Source organism: Sebastes fasciatus, chromosome 11 (assembly GCF_043250625.1).
Source record: "Sebastes fasciatus isolate fSebFas1 chromosome 11, fSebFas1.pri, whole genome shotgun sequence".
Lineage (NCBI taxonomy): Eukaryota > Metazoa > Chordata > Actinopteri > Perciformes > Sebastidae > Sebastes > Sebastes fasciatus.
In genome coordinates, this window is record NC_133805.1 from 32,296,376 (window position 1) to 32,321,776 (window position 25,401).

At 40.6% G+C, this 25,401-nt stretch overlaps 1 protein-coding gene across 5 annotated transcripts in view; it reads right to left on the minus strand.

Moving 5' to 3' along the window:
* LOC141777746 (zinc finger E-box-binding homeobox 1-like) overlaps positions 1–11,071 on the minus strand; it is a 91,625-nt gene extending 80,554 nt beyond the window's left edge. For 2 of the 5 annotated variants that reach the window (XM_074652271.1, XM_074652270.1), the window contains exon 1: positions 10,955–11,071. In XM_074652271.1, the coding sequence (XP_074508372.1) occupies positions 10,955–11,012 (58 nt within the window). In that variant the 5' untranslated portion in view covers positions 11,013–11,071. Of the gene's footprint in view, positions 1–9,299; positions 9,554–10,230; positions 10,884–10,954 lie in introns of those variants that run through there. The other 3 variants (XM_074652273.1, XM_074652274.1, XM_074652272.1) reach the window with 3 other exon arrangements.
* Between the last annotated feature and the right edge of the window lie 14,330 nt (positions 11,072–25,401).

The following is a 25,401-nucleotide window of genomic DNA, read 5'->3' on the forward strand; positions in this document are numbered from 1 at the left end:
GTTTTTAAGCTCTGTTTGATTGTATGACTGAATGACACACATGGCTTTTTACTAAGATGAAGAACAATATTTCAGCACAGGGAAAAACACAGAGGTCATTATCTAATGTTAAACTGGGCTTTAACTTTGTACTGTTTTCTAATATTTATCTCTTTCATTATTCCGCTCCGTCTCTCCTCTCAGTTCTTTTCCTTTCTGCTTTCCCTACGCCTGTTTCTTTTTGGTTTACCTTTGAGAAGTGTCCTAATTTTTAATGGAAGCGAATAAAAGTGAGTAGCCTATCACAGGCGAGCGGCACTCCACTTCAACGACCGACGTGCACGGGATTACGGCTCGATTTAGTACGGCATCCGTGGCTGCGGCTCGGCGTAGTGCCCGGAGGCAGGCGGCAGCTTTGGGCTGCGTTTTCACTGATTTCCCTCTGAGCTGGAAGGAGCCGGAGGCCTCTGTTCTGCTTCTCAGGCGGCAGGGGAAAAAAAGAGAATGGAGGATGTGCAGGATATGCAAATTGAACCACCACCAAAGGAGCGAGGGGAGAGGAGCTTCCCACCGGCTGAGTGTGAAAGAGTGCTCCCCCCCATCTCCCATACACACAGGACTTTGAATGGGACTCTTTCTTTAGACACACACTGGCCTGCATGCACACATAACCCACACAATCACACAAACTCATTAAGCAAATGCACACTCAAAATATGTAAGTTTTAACACACACACGTGCGTGGTGTGAGGCGGGATGCTGGTCAGCAGCAGCAGCAGCAGCAGAATAAACTGGGTCCCTTCACCACAGGCCGTCTTTTACAGCTCAGCCCCGGTTAGCACCACACAGTGTAGATTAAAGTTTTAGCTGTTGGCTGCTCGGGGAGCCTCTTGAATACATGAATATTCAGGTGGGTGAATGGAGAACGATGAAAGGCAACAGCAAAGCAGGTTACTTGTGGAAATGGGTAAGGCCACCTTTAAGAAAAGTGCTAATACGAGTTTGGCAGTTCCTCTGAGATTTTATGCTCCAGCGGCGCCGGAGGTAAATTTCAGTTCTGGTTCCACATTTTGGTTTTGTTTTGAGCGTAGGCGGCACTGAGCAAAACTGTCTTCATGACATCAATTTTAAACGGCATTGTAAGTTCAGAGGAGGATTTGGCTTTACTGTAATATTATTTAAATTTAACAGTAAGTGGATCTTTTTCTACCGCTCTTCTTCTTAAGGCACAGCAGCTTTAAACTTACTGAGTTCATTCATTGATTTATAGAAACAAATGGGCAGCGTTTTTTCTCAAATCATCACCATTAGTACTCTTCTGTGATTTGACATTATGGTGAATATGTATGGCAAGCCATTTTAACATTTAAGAGCTAGACGAGATATTCATTAGAGATATCTGCATCATCATTTTGCCTAGTCAAAACTCTAATTCAAGATATCCCTAATTCTATTTGGAATAAACTCTAATTTTAGATATCCGTAATTACATTTTGACTAGTAGGATTCAAATCATGTATAAAGGGTTTGTTATTACGGATATCCACAACTGAAAAATGACTAGTCGTAATTCCAGTTTCACATATCTTTAATTCCCCTCAATTGTAGATATCTACATTGTCCATTTCAGATATCTAAAATTAAAAATAAAGTCAGAATGACGTTGTATATATCTCTAACTGGAGTTACGGATAGTCTAAATGTAATTACAGATATCTAGAACTAGAGTTGTGACGAGGCGAAATGATGTTGCAGATATCTGTAATTACGTCAGAAGCCTGGCGTATGGGTTTATAAAGTGTGTCTGGAGACAAAGCTCTCGTTGGCCACAGATTCCTCGATGATGAGCTCTTTTTCTATTTCATGTCATTTTCTAACTATCTGATTCACAGCGGTCCCCGACCACTTGTCTCACAGCCGGCTGCACATAGAGACCGATGTTAAGCATCCAGCTCGGAGGACTAAAGTTAAAATGAGGTTGTAGCTCGTTGTCTACCTCACTACGGTTAGAAAGAGCCCTCGTTGGTGTTTTAACTATGTGTCTCTGATGAGTTATTGATCCGGGAAGTTTGAATCTTGGAATATCTTTCACACTTTACCGAACTATCCCAAGTTAGCAAAAGCTTCTGCTGACACTGTTCAGATGCTTTGTTGGGCCGATATCCAATGGGAGGCCTTGATGAGCAACGTCATGACAACAACTCAGACTAGTCATAATGAGGCTTGAGAGATCTGTAGCTGTTATTTAGGATAGTCAGAACTGAATTACATATATCTCTAACTGTCGTTTTGACTAGTCACAATGACCTTATAGATATCTGGAATGAGAACTCTGACTAGTCACAATATAATTGTGGATATCTCTAATGTTAATTCCGGATAGTCAAGCTGAGCTATTAAATGTTATAACGGCTTGCCATAGAATATGTTGATGTGTGACAAGACCCATTTCTGCAGCCTAGACACAGAGCAAGTGTTGGATAATAATGTCCTCAAGGTCCACCTGCCTTAAAGTTTTACTGCAGTTCTAGTCTTGCACACTTGACATTATTAAGGTGGCGTTTAGCCCTAAATTGATTTAAGTGTGCACGGACTGGCACTTGAGGACTGGGGTGACTAATGATGAACATCGGGGTTCCCCCTCTATTCTAGAGGTCATTTTCTAGGACTTTTCCAGAACATTTTCAGTGAAGATCTGGCTGGTATGACAGACAGGGATCACGCCATACACTAATGTGTTCCTCTCTGTGGAAGTCTGATTTAAAAGACATGCAGCCTATGGCTAAATCATCTCTTATGTGCTTAGAAATGATGACAAATTTATCATAGAATAATAATATAATAAGAAAAGCTACCACAGTTTACCAGCCAGCAGTGACTAATATTTACATTTGAAGGATAATGTAACGCACATCATTCAGAGTTTCAGCCAACCTGCATGTGCTCCATGTGACATGACTTGGGCGTGTGTTCACAGCGTTTCCACAAAATATCACCCTGATACTCTCATCCAAAAACTACCATATGAATGTTAATATGATCCTGAACGTAACTTAGCCCCTTCAGATGCCAATGTTATCAGTTCTGGGGAGCTCTGATAGATAGCCTAGCCTAAGGAAAATAGGGGAATGCTGAAATAATTCCAATACAACACAAGATTTTCCATAACATTTGACTTTTTCCTCTCATTTTCCATGAGTTTTCCATCACTGAAAAATTGGTCAACTGTTTTCCAGGTTTTCCAGGCAGCGGGGGAAGCCTCAACATGTACGAAAAGGGAAGACTGATATTTTTAAAGTGACATTGGAGCAGTAAAGACACAGTTAGCTTTACTATTAAATCTTTTTGTAATGATTTGCTGCACGAGACGCTATCTGTGTTATAATTTCGTGTAGTTTTGTGTAATCTTTACGCAGCACACAGAGAAAACACTGAAACTCTACTGAGCATCTTCTCGGCACATGTGGCTCATGTGCTTTCTGTTGTAACACAGCTCCAGGGCTGCTCCATTGACCTCTGACCTCTCTGTGGAGGACTGGGAGGGTGGGTGGCTCTGTGAGGGAGGAGGGGGGACACTATCTTCTGTTAATACAGACAACTTGTAGTTTTTGAGTTTCAGAAACCACACTATCACGGTACCTTTCAGGTTTATTCAGACTCCTTGGTGCAGTGCAGCCTGAATGACACCATTGCTCTCAGTTTCGTATCAAATCAGAGGGCAGCGCACCGTTTCCCTTCCACCTCGACTAAAAATAGTTCTCATGTTGAGTGTTTGTGAGTAGCTGGGGCGAATCACACCTGCATGACAATAGGCACGTCTGCGCTGGCTAAAGTTTTTAGTCATTTGTCGTTTGATTCAGGCTACATTCTGAATATATGAGCTATTGAAGTGAGTGTGGCTGTTTTGTTCGGCAGGGCTTTAGCTGACTTTCCCAAAACACATCTGCTGATGTACAGTCTACATCACTGCTCACTACTATGTCTCTATACTGACAAACTCTCCCACTTTCTGCCTTTAAAACCCATCAGATAAACTCATCACTTACTCATTAATTACACTTTTGTCTAGCCATAGTTTTGTGTACTGAGTTGAATGATACTAAAAGTTGCCGTATTAGTGCATGATGACTAAAATGATTCAGACTCTTACTCCTTTATTTAACTTTACAAGTCAGACACGGCAGCTGTTTAAAGCTGTATGCCTGTATTAGGCCGTATTGAGTCATCTGCCTCAACTTTCCACGCCTGATCTGTCAAGGTGCCTTTATCGGCTGACGTCATCTAATTGAAACGCAACGGCGTCAGTAGAAGCCGCTGATTTTCCCCCTAACAGGCACCATGTTAATGCATGTAAATCCAAACAAGCAGGCCTCTGTTGTTATGCAAAGCCTGGAGGAAAGTAGCAGTTTCCCACCTTGATGCACGCACACAACACACAACACACTCTCTCTCGCTAACACGTACACACAAACACACACACACACACACACACACTACTCAATTAGTCACAGCAGCAGCATCAGTAGCCTGGCGGACGCACATCCCCCACCCTGGACCATAAAAGGCAATGGGAGGGGTTAATGCTGACTTGCTAAAGACATCCTGTAGTGCTTTGTCATTCCACAGGCCCATTTGTGCAAGGGAAACAACACACACACACACACACACACACACACACACACACACACACACACACACACACACACACACACACAGCCCCAGGCTCTTCAGCAAAAGGAGAAAGTAACATGAATGGCCGACGGTCATGGATCAATTAACAGCTACTGTTGACCACAACCACTTCTCAAACCCTCTGACGCTGCCATCTCCCTAATACACAACAAAGGTTCACGTGCGCATAAATACTCCCATTACACAAAAATACACATCACTTGAAAAAAAAAAAAGAATGACGAGTCCTTAATATGAAAAGTAGCTTTGGTTATTAATAGGGATGCTAATTTTTCAAATTGTCTTAACCGATAACCGACCCTCGTTAACCGATTATTAACCATTAACCGACCAGATTTGTGCCTCAATTGCAGCGGTGCACCAGCTGCAATGTATGAGCACAACAGATATTCCCCGGTTCACCCGTCCGGGAGCGTTAGCTTAGCAGATAGATGACTAAGATGCTGCGTGTAGTGTCGCGGTCATGCAGCCACTTTCACAGTAAAAGTCTCCACCGCACATTTAGTTTAGTTTAGCAGGTTGTCAGCTTTGTGTCTGTCCGGATTAACGATAGCGATTGTCTAAGGAACAGTGTGTGTGAACACATCATGAAGAACTCACTTTTTCAGTGCCTGTGCTCATACATTTGGGTATCTGGAGTGCCTACCAACCCACAAACTGTGACATAACATGTCAAATGCAGGCTCATGAGAATTTAGCAACACAGTCTCACAGCAGTTCGTCGGAATTTAATCTATTTGATTCGTGTACATGGACACCAATTTCCCTTTTTTTTCACTCAACGTATTTTTTTTGCTTTTTCCTACGAATGTCCAGCAACACGTGACGCACGTGTCAATTTCCGCTCCAGTCTTTTTATAGGCAACAAAACTACTTAGATAGCTTTAGGATAAGATAAGTGGTTTGGGTTATAATATCTCCGGAAGTGACATAACTTCAGTAGGCCTTCGGAAGTTACGTGACCAATAAATCACCTTTGACTTCTGGTTTCACAGAGGACACGAACATCAGCCACCTGGGCGGAAGTCCTGTGTTTTTTTGACCCACCCATCCACCCTGACCTCCTCCCTACGCGGCACTCGTTGCTCTTTAAACTTCCTGGTTCACAATTATGTGGATTACATACAAATTGATTTTGTACTGACCATCACGAAAAAAAATTTGACATTCGTACACGAATCGATACATTCAATTTTGTGACTATTTCACCTACTGCTGTGCGACTGGGCTGGATATATCGCCCACGGCTTGAGAACTATCTTTGCAAAGGTGAAACATATTTTTCTTGCAAGCCATTCAGAGCAGACTTGGCTTTTTCAGGAGGGGGGTCTTAAAGAGACAGGCGCTAAAACGGAGCGTTTCAGACAGAAAGTATGAGAGAAAAGAATGTGTTTTTTTAACATTAAAGCATGTAAACATATTCTGGTAGAAACCCAAAATACACGTGTGAACCTGAAAATTAACATATGTCCCCTTTACAGATAATGTGTCCCCTTCCTCCAAAAAATCCTCCACAGGACGGCCGGACAGACGCTGGTGAAGGCCCAGGCCCTGGCAGGCTTGTGGAGGTACATGAGCAGTCCAAGTCTGGGAGTAGGCCGCTGTGTTTATCCTGACAAGGTATGTTAACACCAGGCTGCATTCCTTTAGTCCCTAAATTGCAGTGTTAGATTACAGCCCAGCTGAGAGCGTACACACATACAAACATGGAGCACTTTGAAGCAAAGGCGTTGGATGACGAAGCCGTGACCAAAGTGGCAGCGGCGAAGCAACAGGCGGCGCTCATGGAGGGGCCGACACCTGCCATTTACAGAAGAACTGCACACGGTCAACATGCGGTGGAGCTAAAAACAAGTTCATCAAGGACCTTAAATAACAACAATTTCTCCTCCGCTTTTTTCCTTCACAAGGTTGTGTCCGTATACAATTACTTTAAAAACACAGGAATAACTGTTTTATGTACTGTCCATGCTGCTACAACTCACTCTAATGTGTGGTACACGTTTAATTTAGGCATAAACAAGTACAGTAAAAGAATAGAGAAGGTTGTTGAGGGTCTCTGCAGGCCTATAGCTAGATGACACTCATCATTTACTGGCTTTTATAGCAGCATGTTTACAGTTGCTGCCTGGTGGGAAATCATCTCTGTAAAGAAGCGGAGCAAGGCCAACTGACTGTCAGCTATTAACAGCTGGCAGGCTTGGGTAAGATGTTTAGATAGGGGAGGAACAATGCCATTTGAACTTGGGTGGCACACTAAAACAGCACAGACACCTGAATATGAGTCTCCTCTCAAGCAAAATGCAGCGTGGCTCACTATGATGAGATCATAACTACAGGAAATGACTCCAAAACACAAGATTTTATGGGTATTATTAAAAGATGGATGTTAACACCTGATTGCCAGTGTTCATGCAAAAAAAACTACTGCAGCGAAGAGCACAGACACTGTTTTATCTAACTAGATTTATTTTCTGCCTCTAACCAGCAAGAACGGCAGATTACTTAATCCGTCTGATAACGATCTGCTAATGATTTTATTAACAGTTCTGGTTCACTATAGAACATAATTGTGCAATGTGAAATTAGGACCACAAAATAAAATGCAACGCCAACTTTGGCACTGTGGTTTGGACCCACGAAAACCAGCCGAGCGTGCCCTTCACACGTGACGTTTAACATGCTAAACTGTTATTAACCGAGTACACTACGGCTGTCAGTCATTCTTCATATACATTACTGTGTAATGTGCTGTAATTTGGGGTCAAAGCTGTGTAATGCTTTGCCTTATAATGTCCTCATACCGTTATCCATAATAATAATAAACAAGATGCAGCAAAACTCTCAAGTGAGGAGAGGAGAAGGGTCCCTGGGACATGTGAGGTGTTAGGAGAGCTGAAACTTAATCGATTAGTCAATTAATGTGGGAAAATAATTGGATATTTTGATTATCGACAAATTGTTTAAGTCGTTTTCTAAGCAAAAAATGCTAAATATTCTCTGGTTCCAGCTTGAGAGGATAAGCTGCTTTTCTTTGTTATATATAAAATGTAATAAACTATATATGTTTAGCTTTTAGACTGTTGTTCTGGGAAATTATGACAGGGATTTTTCACTATTATCTGACATTTTATAAACAAAATAAGTAGGGCTGCCCCCTCTTTGTCGATTGGTTGACTAAACGGTCGTTTTGGTCTCAGTCGACTAAGATTTCTTTAGTCGATTAGTCATTTATTATGCTTTTTTTTCAACAGAAAGATTTATTTATAAGACACTCATGAGCACATTTCTAGGAAACACCAGATTTAAAATGCTGCTTTTGTGTGATTGTTTACAGATCTCTCAATTAAATCAATTAATCAGTCGACCAAATCCTATGAGTGTTAGTCGACTAAGATTTTTTTTGGTTGAGGACAGCCCTAAAAATAATAAATCAATTTATTGAAAAAAAGATTAGATTAATCTGTAAAAAAGATGATCGTTAGGAGATTTGGCTCCATGATGACTAAAAAGCATTAAAACGTGTAAAGTGACGTGTAACTACAGTCACCTGAGGAACAGTTATCAGAAAAGGCCTGTCCACAGTCTATATTTACTCACTTTCTAATACACGGATGAAAGTTTGTCCACCTTAAGATGTGTTAATGACCTCAGATTAATAGAACACAAAGTCAGTATATTCAGTAGCTTTTTGTGACAGTACAGTTGATCACACATCAGCAGCTGTGTGCCACATCATGACAGACTGGAGGTCATGGCACATTAGCACCAGGCTAATGTTTGGCAGCATCTTTTGAAATCCAGTAAAAGGAGTCAGTGAGATGAGCAGGATGTGAACGAGCAGCTCGCATCATGTGGATGAAAACTAATGAAAAAAGAAATAGACGTTTTGAATGGAATCAGGTGGAAGATGAGACCAGCAGTAGGATGAAAGCGGTGCGCACTGAATCACAGTGCACCTTTTATTTGCCATCTTGATTGTGCGCACCACCCGTTACACGGACACGCTCCTTCCTCCACATTATAATCTCATTTAACGTTACGTGTGAATATGATACATGTGAATGAATATTCCCATCGAGTATGTGAGCATCTTACTGCGAGGATATCACGGGGAGATGTGTTCAAATACACCTTTATAGGTGTTGCATCACCTTGTGCGTGTATACCTGGCTGTCTCCGGGCCAGCAGCAGCAACCCCGCCTTCACTGCAGTAACCGGACTGACCGCCATTCTCCTCCCGATCACCGCTCAGGGACATTGTATAAGGAATAACCGCAACACAATAGCTGGAGAGGAGCGGATGGCCGGTGGTCGGTGCGTCCTGTACGCGGGGTTAGTGCACACACAGTGGAGGAGCAATAACGGAGGAATAAACCACCTTATGCACCGCTACGTTTAGTCCGTGCACACTCGCACAGAGCTGCACACAAACCGATCCACACGCACACAAAATATAGACATAAAAGGGAAGATAAAAACATGCACAAGTGGGTCAGAAAGATGCGTTTCGATGAGATAAATCCCGCGAGAATGAAGAGAGAGAGGAGGGCGAGCATCCATGCGAAGCTGGCACGATGACACACACGGTGAAAACTATACCCAAATAAATAATCATCTTCTCTACCTGCACAGGTTGACATTTGGAGCTTTTCCTGGCTCCTCAACGAGACACCGAGGCTTTAGGAAACGGTGATCAGATCCTGTTCCGGTAACCGGTGGAGAGCCGCAGGTGTTATTTCTCTTTATTTCTAGGCCATTTGTCAGCCCCGTTATCCGCGTTCAGGTAAACATGATGATGATGATGATGATGCTGATGATGATGATGCTCATGTACGGACGCACAGAGTCACCGTCGTGTCGTCAGCAGGAGGAAGAAAAAAAAAGGTGCTTTCCAGCCCCTCGGCTCACACACACATTGTGCCTCATAACGGTGAGAAATATATAAATATATAAATAAATATATGGGTTTACTTGTGTTATTGGCTGATGCGATGGAAGAGGGGGGGAGGACAGGTAAGACACCGTCCAATCAGGTGCTCGGGCTCTATTGTGGACATTTAAAGTTATTACAACACCTACAATCTATTTTTAATATCCTTTACTTCATAACAGGTGGACTCACACACACACACCTATTCGGAGATCCGATAAAGTCCCTGTAGGTGATGTTGGAGGATTACTACAACTATATCACAGATACCACTGAGTAATATCAGCTCAATATAATGTCAACACTGACAACCACACACCAAAAAGTCCATATTATGTAATGAAGTGACTCAAGACTTAGAATCAAAAACATTATAATGCCCCAAAAACAGCATTTATTTCCAGCATTGCTAACGGTTTACAATCCCGAATTTGCATGTGCAATAAACAAGAGTCTAAAATGTGCAATAGGAGCAATTTGCAAGACAATCAACCAGAAACCAACGCCGAATAACAACAAAATGCGATATTAATAAAGCTAAACTGGTGCAGGCGATGAGGAAATGCATGCATGAAGATACATTTCTACTTCAGGAGGATTAATAAATACAATGTCCACTTCTTACCTTAACTAGAGGAACATGTGGTGTAGCAGTTGTGGCAGGGAGGGGTGAAGTGGAGATCAAATAATAAACATCCCATCTCTCTGCCATCAGCAGAGCAGCAGTGAAGCAGCGGTGAAGCTCACCAAACCTCATGCGAAAAAACACGCATTCACCGCCAACAGCACGGCAGCCCATCCGGCCGTCACAACAAACCGATAAAGTTGGATTCTTTTGAACGGGAGGGAGAAACGGCACCGTCCGGGGGCCGAGAGAGAGCAGCAAGTTACTGTGAAACTAACCCCGCAACAACTAACCCCGCAACAACCTCGCCCTAAAAGCCATCCAGTGAAGTCCAGACTGCGCTGAACGGGCCACGTTGTTCTGTGAACGCCCCGCAACCTGCCAGAAAGTGTTGCTACGGTGGGAAAAGTGGCAGAAAAGTGCAGAAACAAAGAGCAGAAAAGTAAAGTTAAACTACTAATAATACAGACAACAATGAGGCGCTCCTCTGGTTATTAGGAGAGCCGGATAACGGTCCGGTGTGTGCACCGCTAGGCGGAGAGAGCAGCCAGCCAGGTATAACGGTACACCACCACACCGGGACATGAACACACTAATACTCCTTAAAAAGTCCCCGAAACGTGGTTCAACTCACTCCCAGAGAGTCCCCAGAAGGAGTTGACCGGGTTAAAGCTCCCGGTTAGCCCGCCCGGCCCGGCTCGGTACCGGAGGAGTTAGGACTTACCGCTGCTCCTCTTCGGGTTCGCCTGTTTTCTGCGCTTACACCTGGGGCCATCCGCCATGATCCTCTCGCTGAGTCTGAAGCGCAGCCGCTCGAGAGTCACCTCCTCCTCCTCCTCCTCCTCCTCCTGTCTCCCCCCCCCCCCCCCCTCTTCCTCACCCCCTCCCTCCCCTGTCCGCTTTACGACATCACCTTCCCCCCGCAGAAAACACCTGGTTTGCGACACACTGGCCGCTTTTACGGCATCACCTTCTCGAACACCTCAGCACATGGCCCCTCCTACTGGCCGCACATGGGTGGGTGTTCTCTGGAAGGGGTTTCCAAAACGGTGGTCCTACCGCTCTGTGAGGGTCGTCCCGGGACTCTCACTGCCTCTGCTCCTCCTTCCTGACTGCTGGAAGAAGAGAAATATATAACATATAATATATAACGGAGAGGTGTTTCTCCACAGGTGGAGGTGTAGAGATGTGACCATAGAGTAGAGCTGGAGGGAATTTAAAGTGTCAGCATTCACATTATACACTGTAAAAAACACGCCGTTAAAAGTAAAAATCCTGAAATTACGACAGAGCAGGCTATTAGGGCCACATTGAGGAGAAGATTTTTTTCAAGAATAAAGTCATAATAATACAAGAATAAAGTCATAACTTTATGAGAAAAAAGTCGTAATATTACGAGAATAAAGTCGTAATTTAATGAGAATAAAGTCATACTATAATATTACAAGAATAAAGTCACAACTTTACAAGAAAAAAGTCATAATTTAACAAGAATAAAGTCATACTATTTCAAGAAAAAGGTCTTAATATTGCGAGAATAAAATCATAACTTTATGAGAAAAAAAAGTTGTAATATTATGAGAATAAAGTTGTAATAATACAAGAATAAAGTCATAACTTTATGAGAAAAATAATCGTAATATTACGAGAATAAAATCATAACTTTATGAGAAAAAAAAAAGTTGTAATATTACGAAAATAAAGACAAAGCTTTATGAGAAAAAAAAGTCGTAATATTACAAGAATAAAGTCGCAATATTACGAGAATAGAGTTATAACTTTAGTGGTGGTTAGAAAAAGTAATTTCCTCCTCCACAAAAGAGTCAGTTTGTCCATCAGGTGGTTCTTTCTTCGGATAAACAAAGTATACAAAACTAAAGTATACCTTCACAAGATGCTCCACGTTCCTCATTTCCCCACAGGTGTCACGCTGCACTATTTCCCCTCTAAAATAACATGTAAAGTTACTACTTTATAATATTATGAATTTATTATCATAATACGACTTTTGTTCTCGTAAACTTTATTCTCGGAATATTATGATTTTATTCTCAAAATCTCAGATTTTGTTTCAATGTGGCCCTAATACTCTGTTGTATGAAATTAAAGTTCTGTGTAAATAAGTATATATTATAAGCAAAGTGTACTTGAAGAATCAAAAGTAGCCTATCAACCCCCTGAGACCTGCTGGCCAACTTTACTGTCTTTCACAGGCTGTAGCAGGTTCAGTTTTAGAGCTAGGGTGAAGATATCATAGGAAACTAGGAAACCTGAGGAAGTCATTGGTAACAACATGTCATGTTAGCTTGTTGGGAAGGAGGCTAAAAAACGCTACAAATTAGGCTACATTTTGACAAGGAAAAACTGGCATGGCCATTTTCAAAGGGGTCCCTTGACCAGTGAATGTAAATGGGTTCTATGGTTACCCACAAGTTTTCCCTTTACAGACATGCCCACTTTATAATAATCACATGCCATTTGGGGCATAAACCATGCAGTTGCAGTATAAATGTGTTATTTTCTTGGTTTCTTGTTGTCTTAATGTGGTATTTTAGAGGAATTTGGGGATTTTGTTTGAGTATTTTTATCAATTATCTCATTCCGTAGGGACTTGGCTTGGTAACCGGAGGGTCGCCAGTTCAAGTACGGAGTGCGGACTGGTAGCTGGAGGGGTGCCAGTTTGCCTCATGGGCACTGCCGAGATGCCCTTGTGCTAGGCAGACCCCCTAAAACTGCTCCCCTGGCACTGTAGCTGCTCACTGCTCCTAATCAGTTGGGATGGGTTAAATGCAGAGAAAATTTCACTATTTCGCTATGTACAATGTGTTACAATAAAATTGGATTTACATTTACATTAACATTTGCATATACTGTTGACCTGCTATCTCCCCCTAAAGACCCCCTATACCCCCCTAAAAAAGACAAAAATGTGTCTATTGTGGGTCTCAGAGGGTTAATGCAGAAAAACGGTCCTTGAGAGAGTTACACTATTATTGGATTATTATAAGTCACGAGTGTGCAAGTAGCATTTTATTGTTGTATTTGGTCAAGATGGACCTAATTTGAACCATTATGAGCTAATGTGAAATAAAAAGTTCAATATTTCTTTCTGAAATGTAGTATAAAGTAGTCTGAAATTAAAATACCCAAATATAAGTACCTCAAAATGTGTGCTTGATTACAGTACTTGAGTAAATGTACTTAGTTACATTCCACCACTTGTTTATCTGAAACCTGAACCGTAGAAACTAAAGCTCAAAATAAACTGTAACAAACAAAGTGGCAGTGGTAGAAGAAGTATTCTGATCCTTTACTTAACTAATAAAAGTAGCCTACTACATAGTAGGCATAAAACCACACTGTAAAAATACTCCATTAGAAATAAAGGTTTTGCATTCAAAATGTTGTTTATATAGGTACTGAAGTATTAAGAATATACTAAAAGTATCAAAAGTGAAATGAGTCATCATGCAGATTGCCCCTCTTCAGAGTGGATTATGATTATTATTATTATCATTACAGATATAGTATTTTGTATACTGCTCATCATCATCAAATCATATTTTAGATCTGATTATATCCAATGTTTTGTGTGTAAAACCTTATTCTGCAAAATAACTATAGTTGTCAAACAGGTTGTCAAACGTGGTAGACTAAAAAGTACATTGCAGAAAACGTCAAGTACAATTTTCATGTACTTGCACTGTACTTAAGTACAGCATTTGAGTTAATGTACTTAATTACTTCCTATCACTACAAACTGACCAAGGGGTCAAGTGCATAATCCAGAGTACACAACAGCAGTGTGTAGTCGGGATGACATTTCAGATGTCTATGACTTGTTAACATCTCCATTAAATATAGAGTTTTGTCCCTCTAAACTTCTCACATGGTTTCATGTCAATAAATGTTCAAATGATCCAATATCTCACCAAAAATCAAAAATTAGAGAAAAAGTCCAAAATATTAAAACAGATTAGTAACCCATATATAAACCTGTACAAAGTAGTTTGAACTAGCTGCACCTCCAGCAGCTAAAATAGTAACATGCTGCCTACACAGTGATGCTTCAGTATTAATAATCTAATGATGTCATATATAATAATATAGCAGTCAGAGGGTCCAAACCAATACTTTTATTTTAATACTTTAAAGGTCCCATATTGTTAGAAGTAAGATTTTCATGTCTTTTATATTATAAAGCAGGTTTAAGTGCTTTATAAATACTGTGAACGTATAGAAGCGCTCAATATACGGAGGAATACACACAGCCCGTATTCAGTAATTGCGCTTTTGAAACGAGCCGATAGGATTTCTGTCCATTTGTGATGTCACAAATATACAATATATAGACCATTACACGGTTTTAAACATAAACATTCTGAATGTGTCCTGGTTGCAGTGTAAGTAAATGACATCAGCTGACAGGAAGTAAACATGGACCCAAACTGTTGCCAGGCAACACAATTCTGTTGCAATTCCGTTGAAATGCAGTAAAACGGAGCATTTCAGACAGAGGGTAAATACAGATATATTCAAGTAGACAGTATGAGGAAAATAAAGTTTTTTTTGAACATTACAGCATGTGAACATGTTCTACTAGAAACACGACAACAAGTATGAACCTGAAAATGAGCATGATATGGGACCTTTAACTACACATTGCTGCTAATACCTATGTACTTTTACTTAAGTAGGATTTTTCATGCAGGACTTTTACTTGTAATGGAGTATTGTTACATTGCTGTAAGTCATTATAATCATATGCAAAAGATGAGTAGTTCTTAATGTTTTATTTACACCTGTTGCTTTAGGGACATGCTGAAAAAGGAAATCTTTTATACAGTTAAAACTGCAATTATTGGAATTGGGCAACGCTAATTTAGTTGCAAAGCTGCAAATGAAAAATAAATAGCTAAAAATATTCTACAACAACACATTGTATTGTGAAGTATTAACAGCTATTTACTGGTAACTTCTGTAATTTGAATGGAATACACGATAAAGTTGTAAACTACATTACAAGCAATTGTTGTTTTTTTTCTATAAAAAATACAACAAAAACTAAAAGGTTTCCTGTAATATATTGTAATTATTTTTACAGTAATTAACAGCTAATTTACAATACTTTATTGACAACTTTTTTGCCAGGTATTTACTGTACATCCTACAGTCAATTATTTACAGTGTCGGTACTTTTACTTAAAGCTTCAGTAAGCAACAATGTTTTGGCATCATTTGGCAGAAATTCCATAATAACCTTTCAGCATATTGTAATTCAAGTGTTCTGAGAGAAAACTAGACTTCTGCTCCTCCTCATGGCTCTGTTTCCAGGCTTTAGAAACTCTAGCCCGTGACGGAAAACTTTGGCCAATTACAGGTCATTTCAGAGAGAGCGTTCCTATTGGCTGTGCTTGTGGACATTGCTTGGTATTCCCCAAGAGATTTCAACATGGCTGACGGGTCACAAACTTTCTCATTTTACAGCTAAACAGTACACTACAAGATGATTCTGAAAAGGAGGAGAGAAATAGACATTACAGTATCAGAATATTGATTTATATTTGATCAGCGCTGCCTAGTTTGACCGTTTGGTCGGAGTTCGCGAGTGATTGACAGCCGGCTCTCATAGACGGTTGCTGGACAGCAGATCCCAGATCAGCTCTGACTGCTTGTTTTCCTCTGGTCTGTGAAATCTTGCAGATGCCGTCAGGAGCACCGGAGGACACCGGAGGACATCGGAGGACACAGAGGCACATGATTTTTTTCAGGTCACCTGTTTCATGTAGTACTGTCACTGTATCGCGACCGTTTTATAAAAATAACTTTTTTTTCTAATCATATTTGCTCCAATCTTGCCTAATCTTGCTTCAAGTAAAGGATCTGAGTATTTCTTCCACCAATGCAGAGAGGGCAAACTTAGGGATCAAGTAACCGGGCAGAAGTCCAACAAAGGGAAGGGTTCAATCAGGCAGGGAGAGATGAAGGTTGCACATCAGACGATATGGCAGAAAATTAACGGCAGTGGGGCGGTATATACGCTGCACGGCTAATGGGGAAGTGGGAGCAGGTGTGCAGGTGGGCGTGGGAGGTCAGGTGAGGGAGAATAGAGGGACCACAGGGGTTACTGTAGGGCATGAAGGAGTGGCAGGATCTGAAATGACAGGAGGGTTAGTGTACGGCAGAGCAGGTAGAAGATGTGGCACTATAGAATCAGGTGGACATTATGGCACAATCAGAATGATAGAAAATGAAGTATGATTCTGCAGATTAATACATTTTTATCCATGATTTTGCCAGCACAGTTGTGTTGCTAGGATAATTTCCTTTCCTCAGGCACACAAAAGAAGGTGTAGCTTCTTGTCCCAAAGATGTTGGATGTTGGGTGTTTCAATTGTTCGATAATCCTCAATGATCAATCTCCATTTGCACTGGAAGAAATGTCTCCTCTTCATGTTTCCCATATTTTCTGCCAAATACAATCCTTTGCAATGTAAAATGTATCATAGAGGCTGCTGAGCTTCTCAGTGGTGGCCTACCGTAAACACGCTGTATCTCTGATTTCTTGATGCTAAATAGCACCACGTTACATCTCTAAAGGAAACAACCAGTTATCAAAATGCCAAGAGCTTTAGAGCAAGTGAGTTAAGAAAACCTGAGCCCAAAGACAGACGCCCACACAGACAGCGAGCAGGGTTTTGTCCTCAGCGGGGACAGAAGTTCAATGACAGTTCACAGCAGGTCAGGGGAGTGGCCTTTAACGGTCCCGTCGAGCTATTCTTGTACCTGCCGATGATCAGGTTTCCAGCTCAGACGCACCAGGTGCTGCCGCCCGCGAGCCTCTCACAGCCAACCGGACTCCTCTGGATATCCTGACACTATGTTGAGCACATGGGGATGAAATCAAACTGCAGAGGCTCAACAGGAGTAGAGAAAGATTGAGAATATGTGCATTTCTTTTCAAAGGTGCTTCATTGTTGTCAGCTGTCTGACTCAACAGTGACAACACGAGAGAGAGTTTGGATTGGATCGTGAAGGTTTTATACAGGAGCAAAACATATGGAGCAAAAAAAAAGGCGGGAAAGAATCTTTTACTTAAAGGTCCCATATTATAAAAAGTGAGATTTTCATGTATTTTTTATTATAAAGCAGGCTTAAGTCCTATATAAATACTTTGAAAGTACTGAAATGCTTAATCCATGGAGAAATACACACAGCCCGTATTTAGAAACACTGCCTTTGTAACAAGCTGTCAGGATTTCTGTAACTTTGTGATGTCACAACTGTACATTTCACAAAACGTAACGTAAACATTCCAAATGTGTCGCAGTTTATTTCCTGTTGCAGTGTATGTAAGTAACATCAGCTGACAGGAAATAAACATGGACCCAAGCTGTTGCCTAGCAACGCAATTACGTTGCAATTCTGTTGAAATGCGCCAAAACGGAGTGTTTACGACACAGGGTAAATACAGCCATATTCAGGCAGACATTATGAGGAAAATAAAGCTTTTTTTAACGTTACAGCATGTAAACATGTTCTAGTAGAAACATAAAATACAAGTATGAACCTGAAAATTAGCATAATACAGGGCCTTTAAGTAAAAGAAGCAAAACCACAGTGCAGAGATACTCTGGCCTACATTCAAGATTTTACCTAAGTAAAAGTACAGAAGTATTAGCATCAAAATATACCCAAAGTAGTATTAGCAGAAAAGGAAAATATTAATAACTATGTTCTCATCAGTGTATAACCACCTGAAACTAAGAATCGTTGCATTTTTGTTAGCTTAGAATGAGCCTTTCCAGTCCGTTCACATGAAAAGACGTATAAATGATACAATAATGTGCAAGGCGTTTATCGTGCAATAAGTACACCTTTCTTGATTTCCGTGTGTTATTTGTACACCATGTATCCTGTACTGACTGCAATGTAAAAGCATCTGCGTAAAAATGCTATGGTAAGAGTGACGTAGTATAAAAAGCGAGAAAGATCACTTATGGTGGGTGTGTGGGGAGGTGGATGGGTCCAACAAACGCAGGACTTTTAACCAGGAGACCGGTGTTTGAGACCGTTGACTGAGGTTTTGTTTTGTAAGTTACGTTAGTGACGTTTGTCACATGTTTTCTGCATTTGTTACTGTACATGTTTTACTTAGTTTACAAACTTATTTTAATCCCAACCATGACGTTTTCCCTTACCCTAACTAAGTGGTTTTGTCAGTGGGTTTCTTGCCTAAACCTAAAACTAAACTGTGGATGTTTGCATGGCGTACAAATGAAATCGCAAAAACGCTAAAATGCGTCCTCATGACATGTGTAATGTCCACGTAGTATCTTGGTATTTATATGCCTTCCTGTGAGACCGGGTTGGCCCTTGATATATTTATATATATATACTGGAAAAACAAAGTTTGGAAACTTGTGTTTGGTCGATTATTTCTCTGTTGTTACAATGCTAATTGGCATTGTATTTTACATCGTTGGAAAGCCTGTTTATTTACCTTCGCAATGATGTCCAACTAGTAAGGATCATGCATTTGTGGGATGAGCAGCACAGCTGATTATGTGGGGAGCGCCCAAGAAAAATTTGCCAAAATGCTCCGCCAATGGTAAACAGTGTATTCTCATAAGGCTACCAGGAAGCCTGCAATGACTGCCCTTCACCGTCAATCCCATTTGCGCTGGTGTCGACAACACAGACAATGGAACCTGAACATGTGTGGGAATGTCATGTTCAGTGATGAGACCAGGTTCTGTCTGCCAAAGTTGGATGGCAGGGTCAAAGTATGGAGACGACGCGGAGAACGCTATGCTGATTGTTGCACCGATGGAGTAACAGCTTTTGGTGGGGGCAGTGTCATGGTGTGGGGTGGCATCTCCCTCACTGGCAAAACAAGGCTTGTCATCATTGAAGGCCATCTCAATGCAGTGAGATATCGGGATGAGATTCTGCAGCCAGTGGCGATCCCATATCTCCACAATCTGGGACCTAACTTCATCCTCCAAGATGACAACGCTCGCCCCCACAGAGCCAGGGTTATCATAGACTACCTCCACAATGTGGGAGTAGAGAGAATGTAACGTCCACACCTCAACCCAATTCAACACTTGTAGGATCAGCTTGGGCGTGCTGTACGTGTTAAAGTGCCCAACACAACCTCGTTGGCTGACCTGCAACCAATCCTGGTTGAGGAATGGAACGCCATCCCACAGCAACGTGTGACCAGGTTGGTGACCAGCATGAGGAGGAGGTGCCAGGCTGTTGTGGCTGCGTATGGATCTTCCACCGCTACTGAGGCTCCTGACGGTGTATTAAATGAATAAAGTGTAAAATTGCCAATATGTCTTTTTTGTTCCTTGTTACTGATAGAGAGTTCAATCATCCAATCCACCAAACAACTCACAACAAGAGGCAATACCAACAGGAGAATACACTGTTTACCATTGGCAGAGCATTTTGGCAAATATTTCTTGGGCGCTCCCCACATAATCAGCTGTGCTGCTCATCCCACAAATGCATGATCCTTACAAGTTGGACATCATTGCGAAGGTAAATAAACAGGCTTTCCAACGATGTCAAATACAATGACCATTAGCATTGTAACAACAGAGAAATAATCCACCAAACAGAAGTTTCCGAACTTTGTTTTTCCAGTTTATATATATATATTTATATATATATTCATATATGTAGCCCAGAACGGACAAACCAAACTCTGGCTTTAGAGAGAGCCTTTTGCGTTTTTACATTACCTGAAGGCCACCGTAGTTCTCCGACACACTTGGAAAGGGAGGGGTGGGCGGAGGGGTATTCAGTTAGTTGCAACCACACCACTAGATGCCCCTAAATCCTACACACTGGTCCATTAATGTTCCAGCTGGTGAAGGTAATTGTTACTACTTTATTATCCTGGTAGGTAGCTTAATCCTTTATAACGCATCATCATTTATTAGATTATTGTATTTTGAATCATTTTAATAAAATTATCAGATAAATGTAGCGGAGTGAGAAGTACAATATTTGCCTCCAAAATGTAGTTGAAGAACAAAGTATCATAAAATGTATAATTACTCAAATATAATACAAGACAAGTACCTCAGAATTGTACTTGACCAACGACAACATTAAAATGCACACATTAACACACAGATGAGAGTAATACAGTAATATAATATACAGTAGGCCTATACATGTGCATTTCTCACTGTGAGATGTCAAAATGTCTTTTGTGATCTATCTGTCATATTGCCTGTGCAGTGGCAGCAGCACACCGTTCTGGAGAGTGTCAGATATTTTCAACTGTGTGAAGGTTAGGTGCATGTGCAGCCAATGAACCACACTTGTTACATACAGTCTTATATGAATCAGTGCAGTTAAAGCCGTGTGCATTTTTACTGATGCACCACAAATCATATTAAAGGTCCCATATTGTAAAAAGGGAGATTTTCATGTCTTTTATATTATAATGCAGGTTTAAGTGCTTTATAAATACTGTTAAACTATCAAAACGCTCAATATACGGAGAAACACACACAGCCCGTATTTAAAAATTGTGCGTTTGAAACAAGCCGTCAGGATTTCTGTCCATTTGTGATGTCACAAATATACAATATTTAGATCATCACATGGTTTTGAACATAAACATTCTAAAATTGTCCCAGTTTATTTACTGTTGCAGTGTATGTAAGTAACATCAGCTGACAGGAAATAAACATGAACCCAAACTGTTGCCTAGCAACGCAATTCGGTTGCAATTCCGTTGAAATGCGCTAAAACGGAGCGTTTCAGACAGAGAGTAGATACAGGTATATTCAGGCAGACAGTATGAGGAAAACAAAGTTGTTTTTTTAACATTACAGCATGTAAACATGTTCTAGTAGAAACACAAAATACAAGTATGAACTTGAAAATGAGCACGATATGGGACCTTTAATACTTTTTAGTTGCATCAATAATATGAACATTTCAGCACATGGCTGGAAGGTTATCAGTGGCATTGTATTTAAAAATGCAGCCAAAGTCTCTTCCCTCAGCACCTGGAAGGTAGATGATCTGCCCATCAGTTTGATCCCCCCGAACCACAACCAAACCCCACCACCATCACCACCACAACAGTAATGCTTTAATTGAATCTCCCGCTGGCAGGATATGTCCTCTCCTATCTGGGGAGTCCTTCCCCGCTACATCTCATCGTCTCTACAGGAGACTGCTGTCCTGCTGCCTATGAAGTGAAAGAGGAAATAGAGGCCATTATTCAATGCTAATTTGGTATTGACACGAATATTGTGCTCAGAGGGCTTTCAGGATTTTTCCCCTCTTTAGTGAATTCATTTGTATTTCAGCTGGAAAATCCTTCTCAGTGAGTAGTCAGCCAATAGACTGAGAGTATTGTTCTTTGAAGAAGAGGTGAACCCCTGGGGCCAAATGCCTCTTTATTCCTTCCTCAGCAGTTTCCTTTGTCATGCGTCAGGTAGGGGTTCTACCATAAGACAGAAGCTATGGATCTGACTGAGATATACAGGGAATTTAACCCCTAAACCTATTAGTGATAGAAGCTCACTGTGACCACTGATTAACACAGGATGAGAGTTTGCAGCACAATAAAGTTATTGTTTTTTATGATTTTGTTTTGGGTATTTTCACCTTCATTTGACAGATGACATACAAGTAAAAAGAATATATACATGCAGATTTGTTTTAACGCCACTAATTTCTTTAACGCATCAACGCAACTTGTGATTTTTAGGTTGTTAAACACAGAACCTTGTTTTATACCAATTAGTACGTTTCCAAATATTTCACGCTGAATTACAGGGAAACATGTTTGAAGTGACCTGCAAATTTTCCACTTAATGGTACAGTAATAGCAAATAATTTAATAAATAAACTATATGTGCTGTTAGCAATGTTAGCTGCGAGCCACCGACTCAGCACCTTTAACCTAAATATCGGTTCGGATAAATAATTGAATAAGGACAATCAGATTGAGCGAAAGTTGAGGAGTGCTTTCCAAATGCTAATATACAATGCTAATGTTAAATGCTAATACAAACAAATCAGTGAATTGACATTGATGCCACAACTTACATAGATCTGTTTCACTGTGATGTAACTCTAGTTTTCCTCCCGGACTAAATGCCTGTTGGTTCCCTCATCAGTGTTTTGCTTTAAAGGTCCCATATTGTAAAAAGTGAGATTTTCATGTCTTTTATATTATAATAATAATAATAATAATAAATTTTATTTAGTGGCGCCTTTCTGGACACCCAAGGACACCTTACAAGAATCAATTTAAACATAGACAGATAAAACATTATAAAAACAACAGGACATGACAGAGACATATGTACAGACACATAGGATGGGTGATGATGAGTACCAGAGAGAGTAGGCCAGTTTAAACAGGTGGGTTTTGAGGAGGGATTTGAATGATGTGATATTGAAAAAGCAGGTTTAAATGCTATATAAATACTATTAAACTATCAAAACGCTCAATATACGGAGAAATACACACAGCCCATATTCAGTAATTGTGCGTTTGAAACAGGCCGATAGGATTTCTGTCCATTTGTGATGTCACAAATATAAAACATATAGACCATTACATGGTTTTAAACATAAACATTCTAAATGTGTCCCAGTTTATTTCCTGTTGCAGTGTATGTAAATAACATACATCAGCTGACAGGAAGTAAACATGGACCCAAACTGTTGCCTAGCAACACAATTCCGTTGCAATTCCGTTGAAATGCACTAAAACGGAGCGTTTCAGACAGAGGGTAAATACAGGCATATTCAGACAGACAATATGATGAAAATAAAGTTGTTTTTTTAACATTACAGCATGTAAACATGTTTAGTAGAAAAACAAAATACAAGTATGAACCTGAAAATGAGCACAATATGGGACCTTTAATGTTTGTCCGGTGGTAGGTTAGCATGAAGCTTTTGTGTGAAAAGTGAGGTACAAAAGGTAAAGCATCGCTCTGTCTCTGATATGTTAATCTGCCCAAACATGTAACATTTCCTCCGAACAAATCAATTAACTTCAGCTCGACTCTTCTCTACAGTTCAGCCCCATAGAGGGGCTCTGTGGCCTACAGATGAATTATGTAATTTTGTGTCAGGATGAGTAATGCGGGCACAAATCACTTGTCTGGATGAGTGGCTGGGGAGTTGATAATGGCGAGTCCTCACGTTGGGTTTATAAGGCAGGAGGAGAGAGGGAGATAATTCATCCTCTCTCTCTGTGTGTCTGTGTCTCTCTCTCCATTAATGATATGCTGTGAAGGCTGTGAAGCTGCATGGCATTAAGAATAAAGAGAAGGGCATGAACCTGGAATAAAGGAAACTATCTGCTGGGAAATGTTTGCTTTATGACAAGGTTAATTAAAGGGTTGGTTTTGAAGCCCCAGTTCAATAGCATGTAAATGTTCTTATACACTGATATGGCTATAATTATTCTTTAAGGCGACTCATTAAACTGTCTACAGTAAAAAACTAAAACTAAAACAACAACCTCAGATATTTCTAAAACGTGGTTATTGGGTTTCCTATCATGCAAAGTACTGTTTTATTGATTACTCATTGATTGAGACGGTTCGATCTGAGCTACAGATTTTCATTTCATCCTGTTACCTGAGATAAGAGCTGTGTTTGACAGGACAAAGTCTGTTTTGATTTGTTTACCTTGTAGACAGGTAAACCAGGGGTCAGTAGGCTGACCACTCTCCCAGGTATGTGTGTGTGTGTGTGTTATTCTGCTCGTCTGTGTGATAACAGTCTAAATACCAGAGGAAAGCAGGTATAAAGAGATGAGGTGCACTCCACATTAGCTTATTCAAATGATCAAAAGACAAGTGATTTCTTTGGATGAAACAATGTTCAAACATTTAGATTTTTTAGCATTATTTGAAGACATATATCTGTCTCGTATCACCCAGCTAACTACAAATAATCATTTCTCATTACTCATAACCAATATCCTTGAATCAAACATTGAATTATTTGACTATGTAATGCAAGACAGTCATTTCATAGTGCAGGAATGATGGAGTTCACACCCAACTCTGCAGATCTACGGAGCCTTTAAAGGTATAGGGTCGGTAAATGCTGAGAAATTAGCAAGAGTAAAAATGATCCAACTGAGAAAACCGAGCCCAGTGTGGCCAACTCTTTTACACAGGGGTGAAAGTAGATTGAAGATTGATTGCTGTCGGGATGTAATGTGAATTCCAACAAATATAACAAAAAATGTAATTGAACAGCACTACCAACCCTACCTTTAAGTGTCAACAAACCTGTGGTAAAATTGCTACAAGGCCATCACTGCCTGCAAATGAATGGAAATAAAATTCAATATTAGCTCTGATACAGTCAATTTAGCTAATTAAAGGGACTGTTTGTAACTTCTCACACGTATAAATCATTGCGGGTCGTTGTCCCATGCGCGCTCACTCCACACTGCAGAAGAGTTAGTTTAGCTCTGAGAATATCTAGTGAATGTACAGTGGACGTTTGTGCAGAAATAACTGCTGCAGCTCCTCCAGAACAACAGAGGTTTCCCGTGTCTTGTGAAATGACGGGGCTCCTCAGAGAGAAACGTTATCGTCTCCGACCAAAACTCCGGTGTCTCCCCTGTTCCCTTCGACCGCGGTCGGGAGGCTGAAGCAGGAAACACCAACACTAGGATCAGCATTGATTCATGGAGAGACCTTCGTCTGGTCAGCTAACATTACTGCCAAGCAGCTGAAATATAGAGTGATATTGTGGTTTTAGCTGACGTTTGTCGCCTCACTGTTTGGAGCGATGCTCGTTCATGTCTATGTAGAGCGAGCACAAGCGCGAGCAGCAGGACGCTGATTTTCGTTGACTTAACGGCGTGTCGCTGTTAACAAGACATTTCTGATTCTTACAAACAGTCTCTTTAAAAATGAAGTATTTACTGTTAGTATCTTATTCAAGTACAACGAAACTATCCTGACGGTGTATACACATCTATTAAACAGTAGTGCAAATAAAGAAGAGTAAAAAATATATATATATTATGAGTAGAAAAATATGTATTTGCTTAACCTATAAAAACAGTAAGTATAAGTAACAGTAAGTAACTATCTAATATATTAAAATAGCTAGATAATTACCATTCATCAGGTGTGATACCTGTTT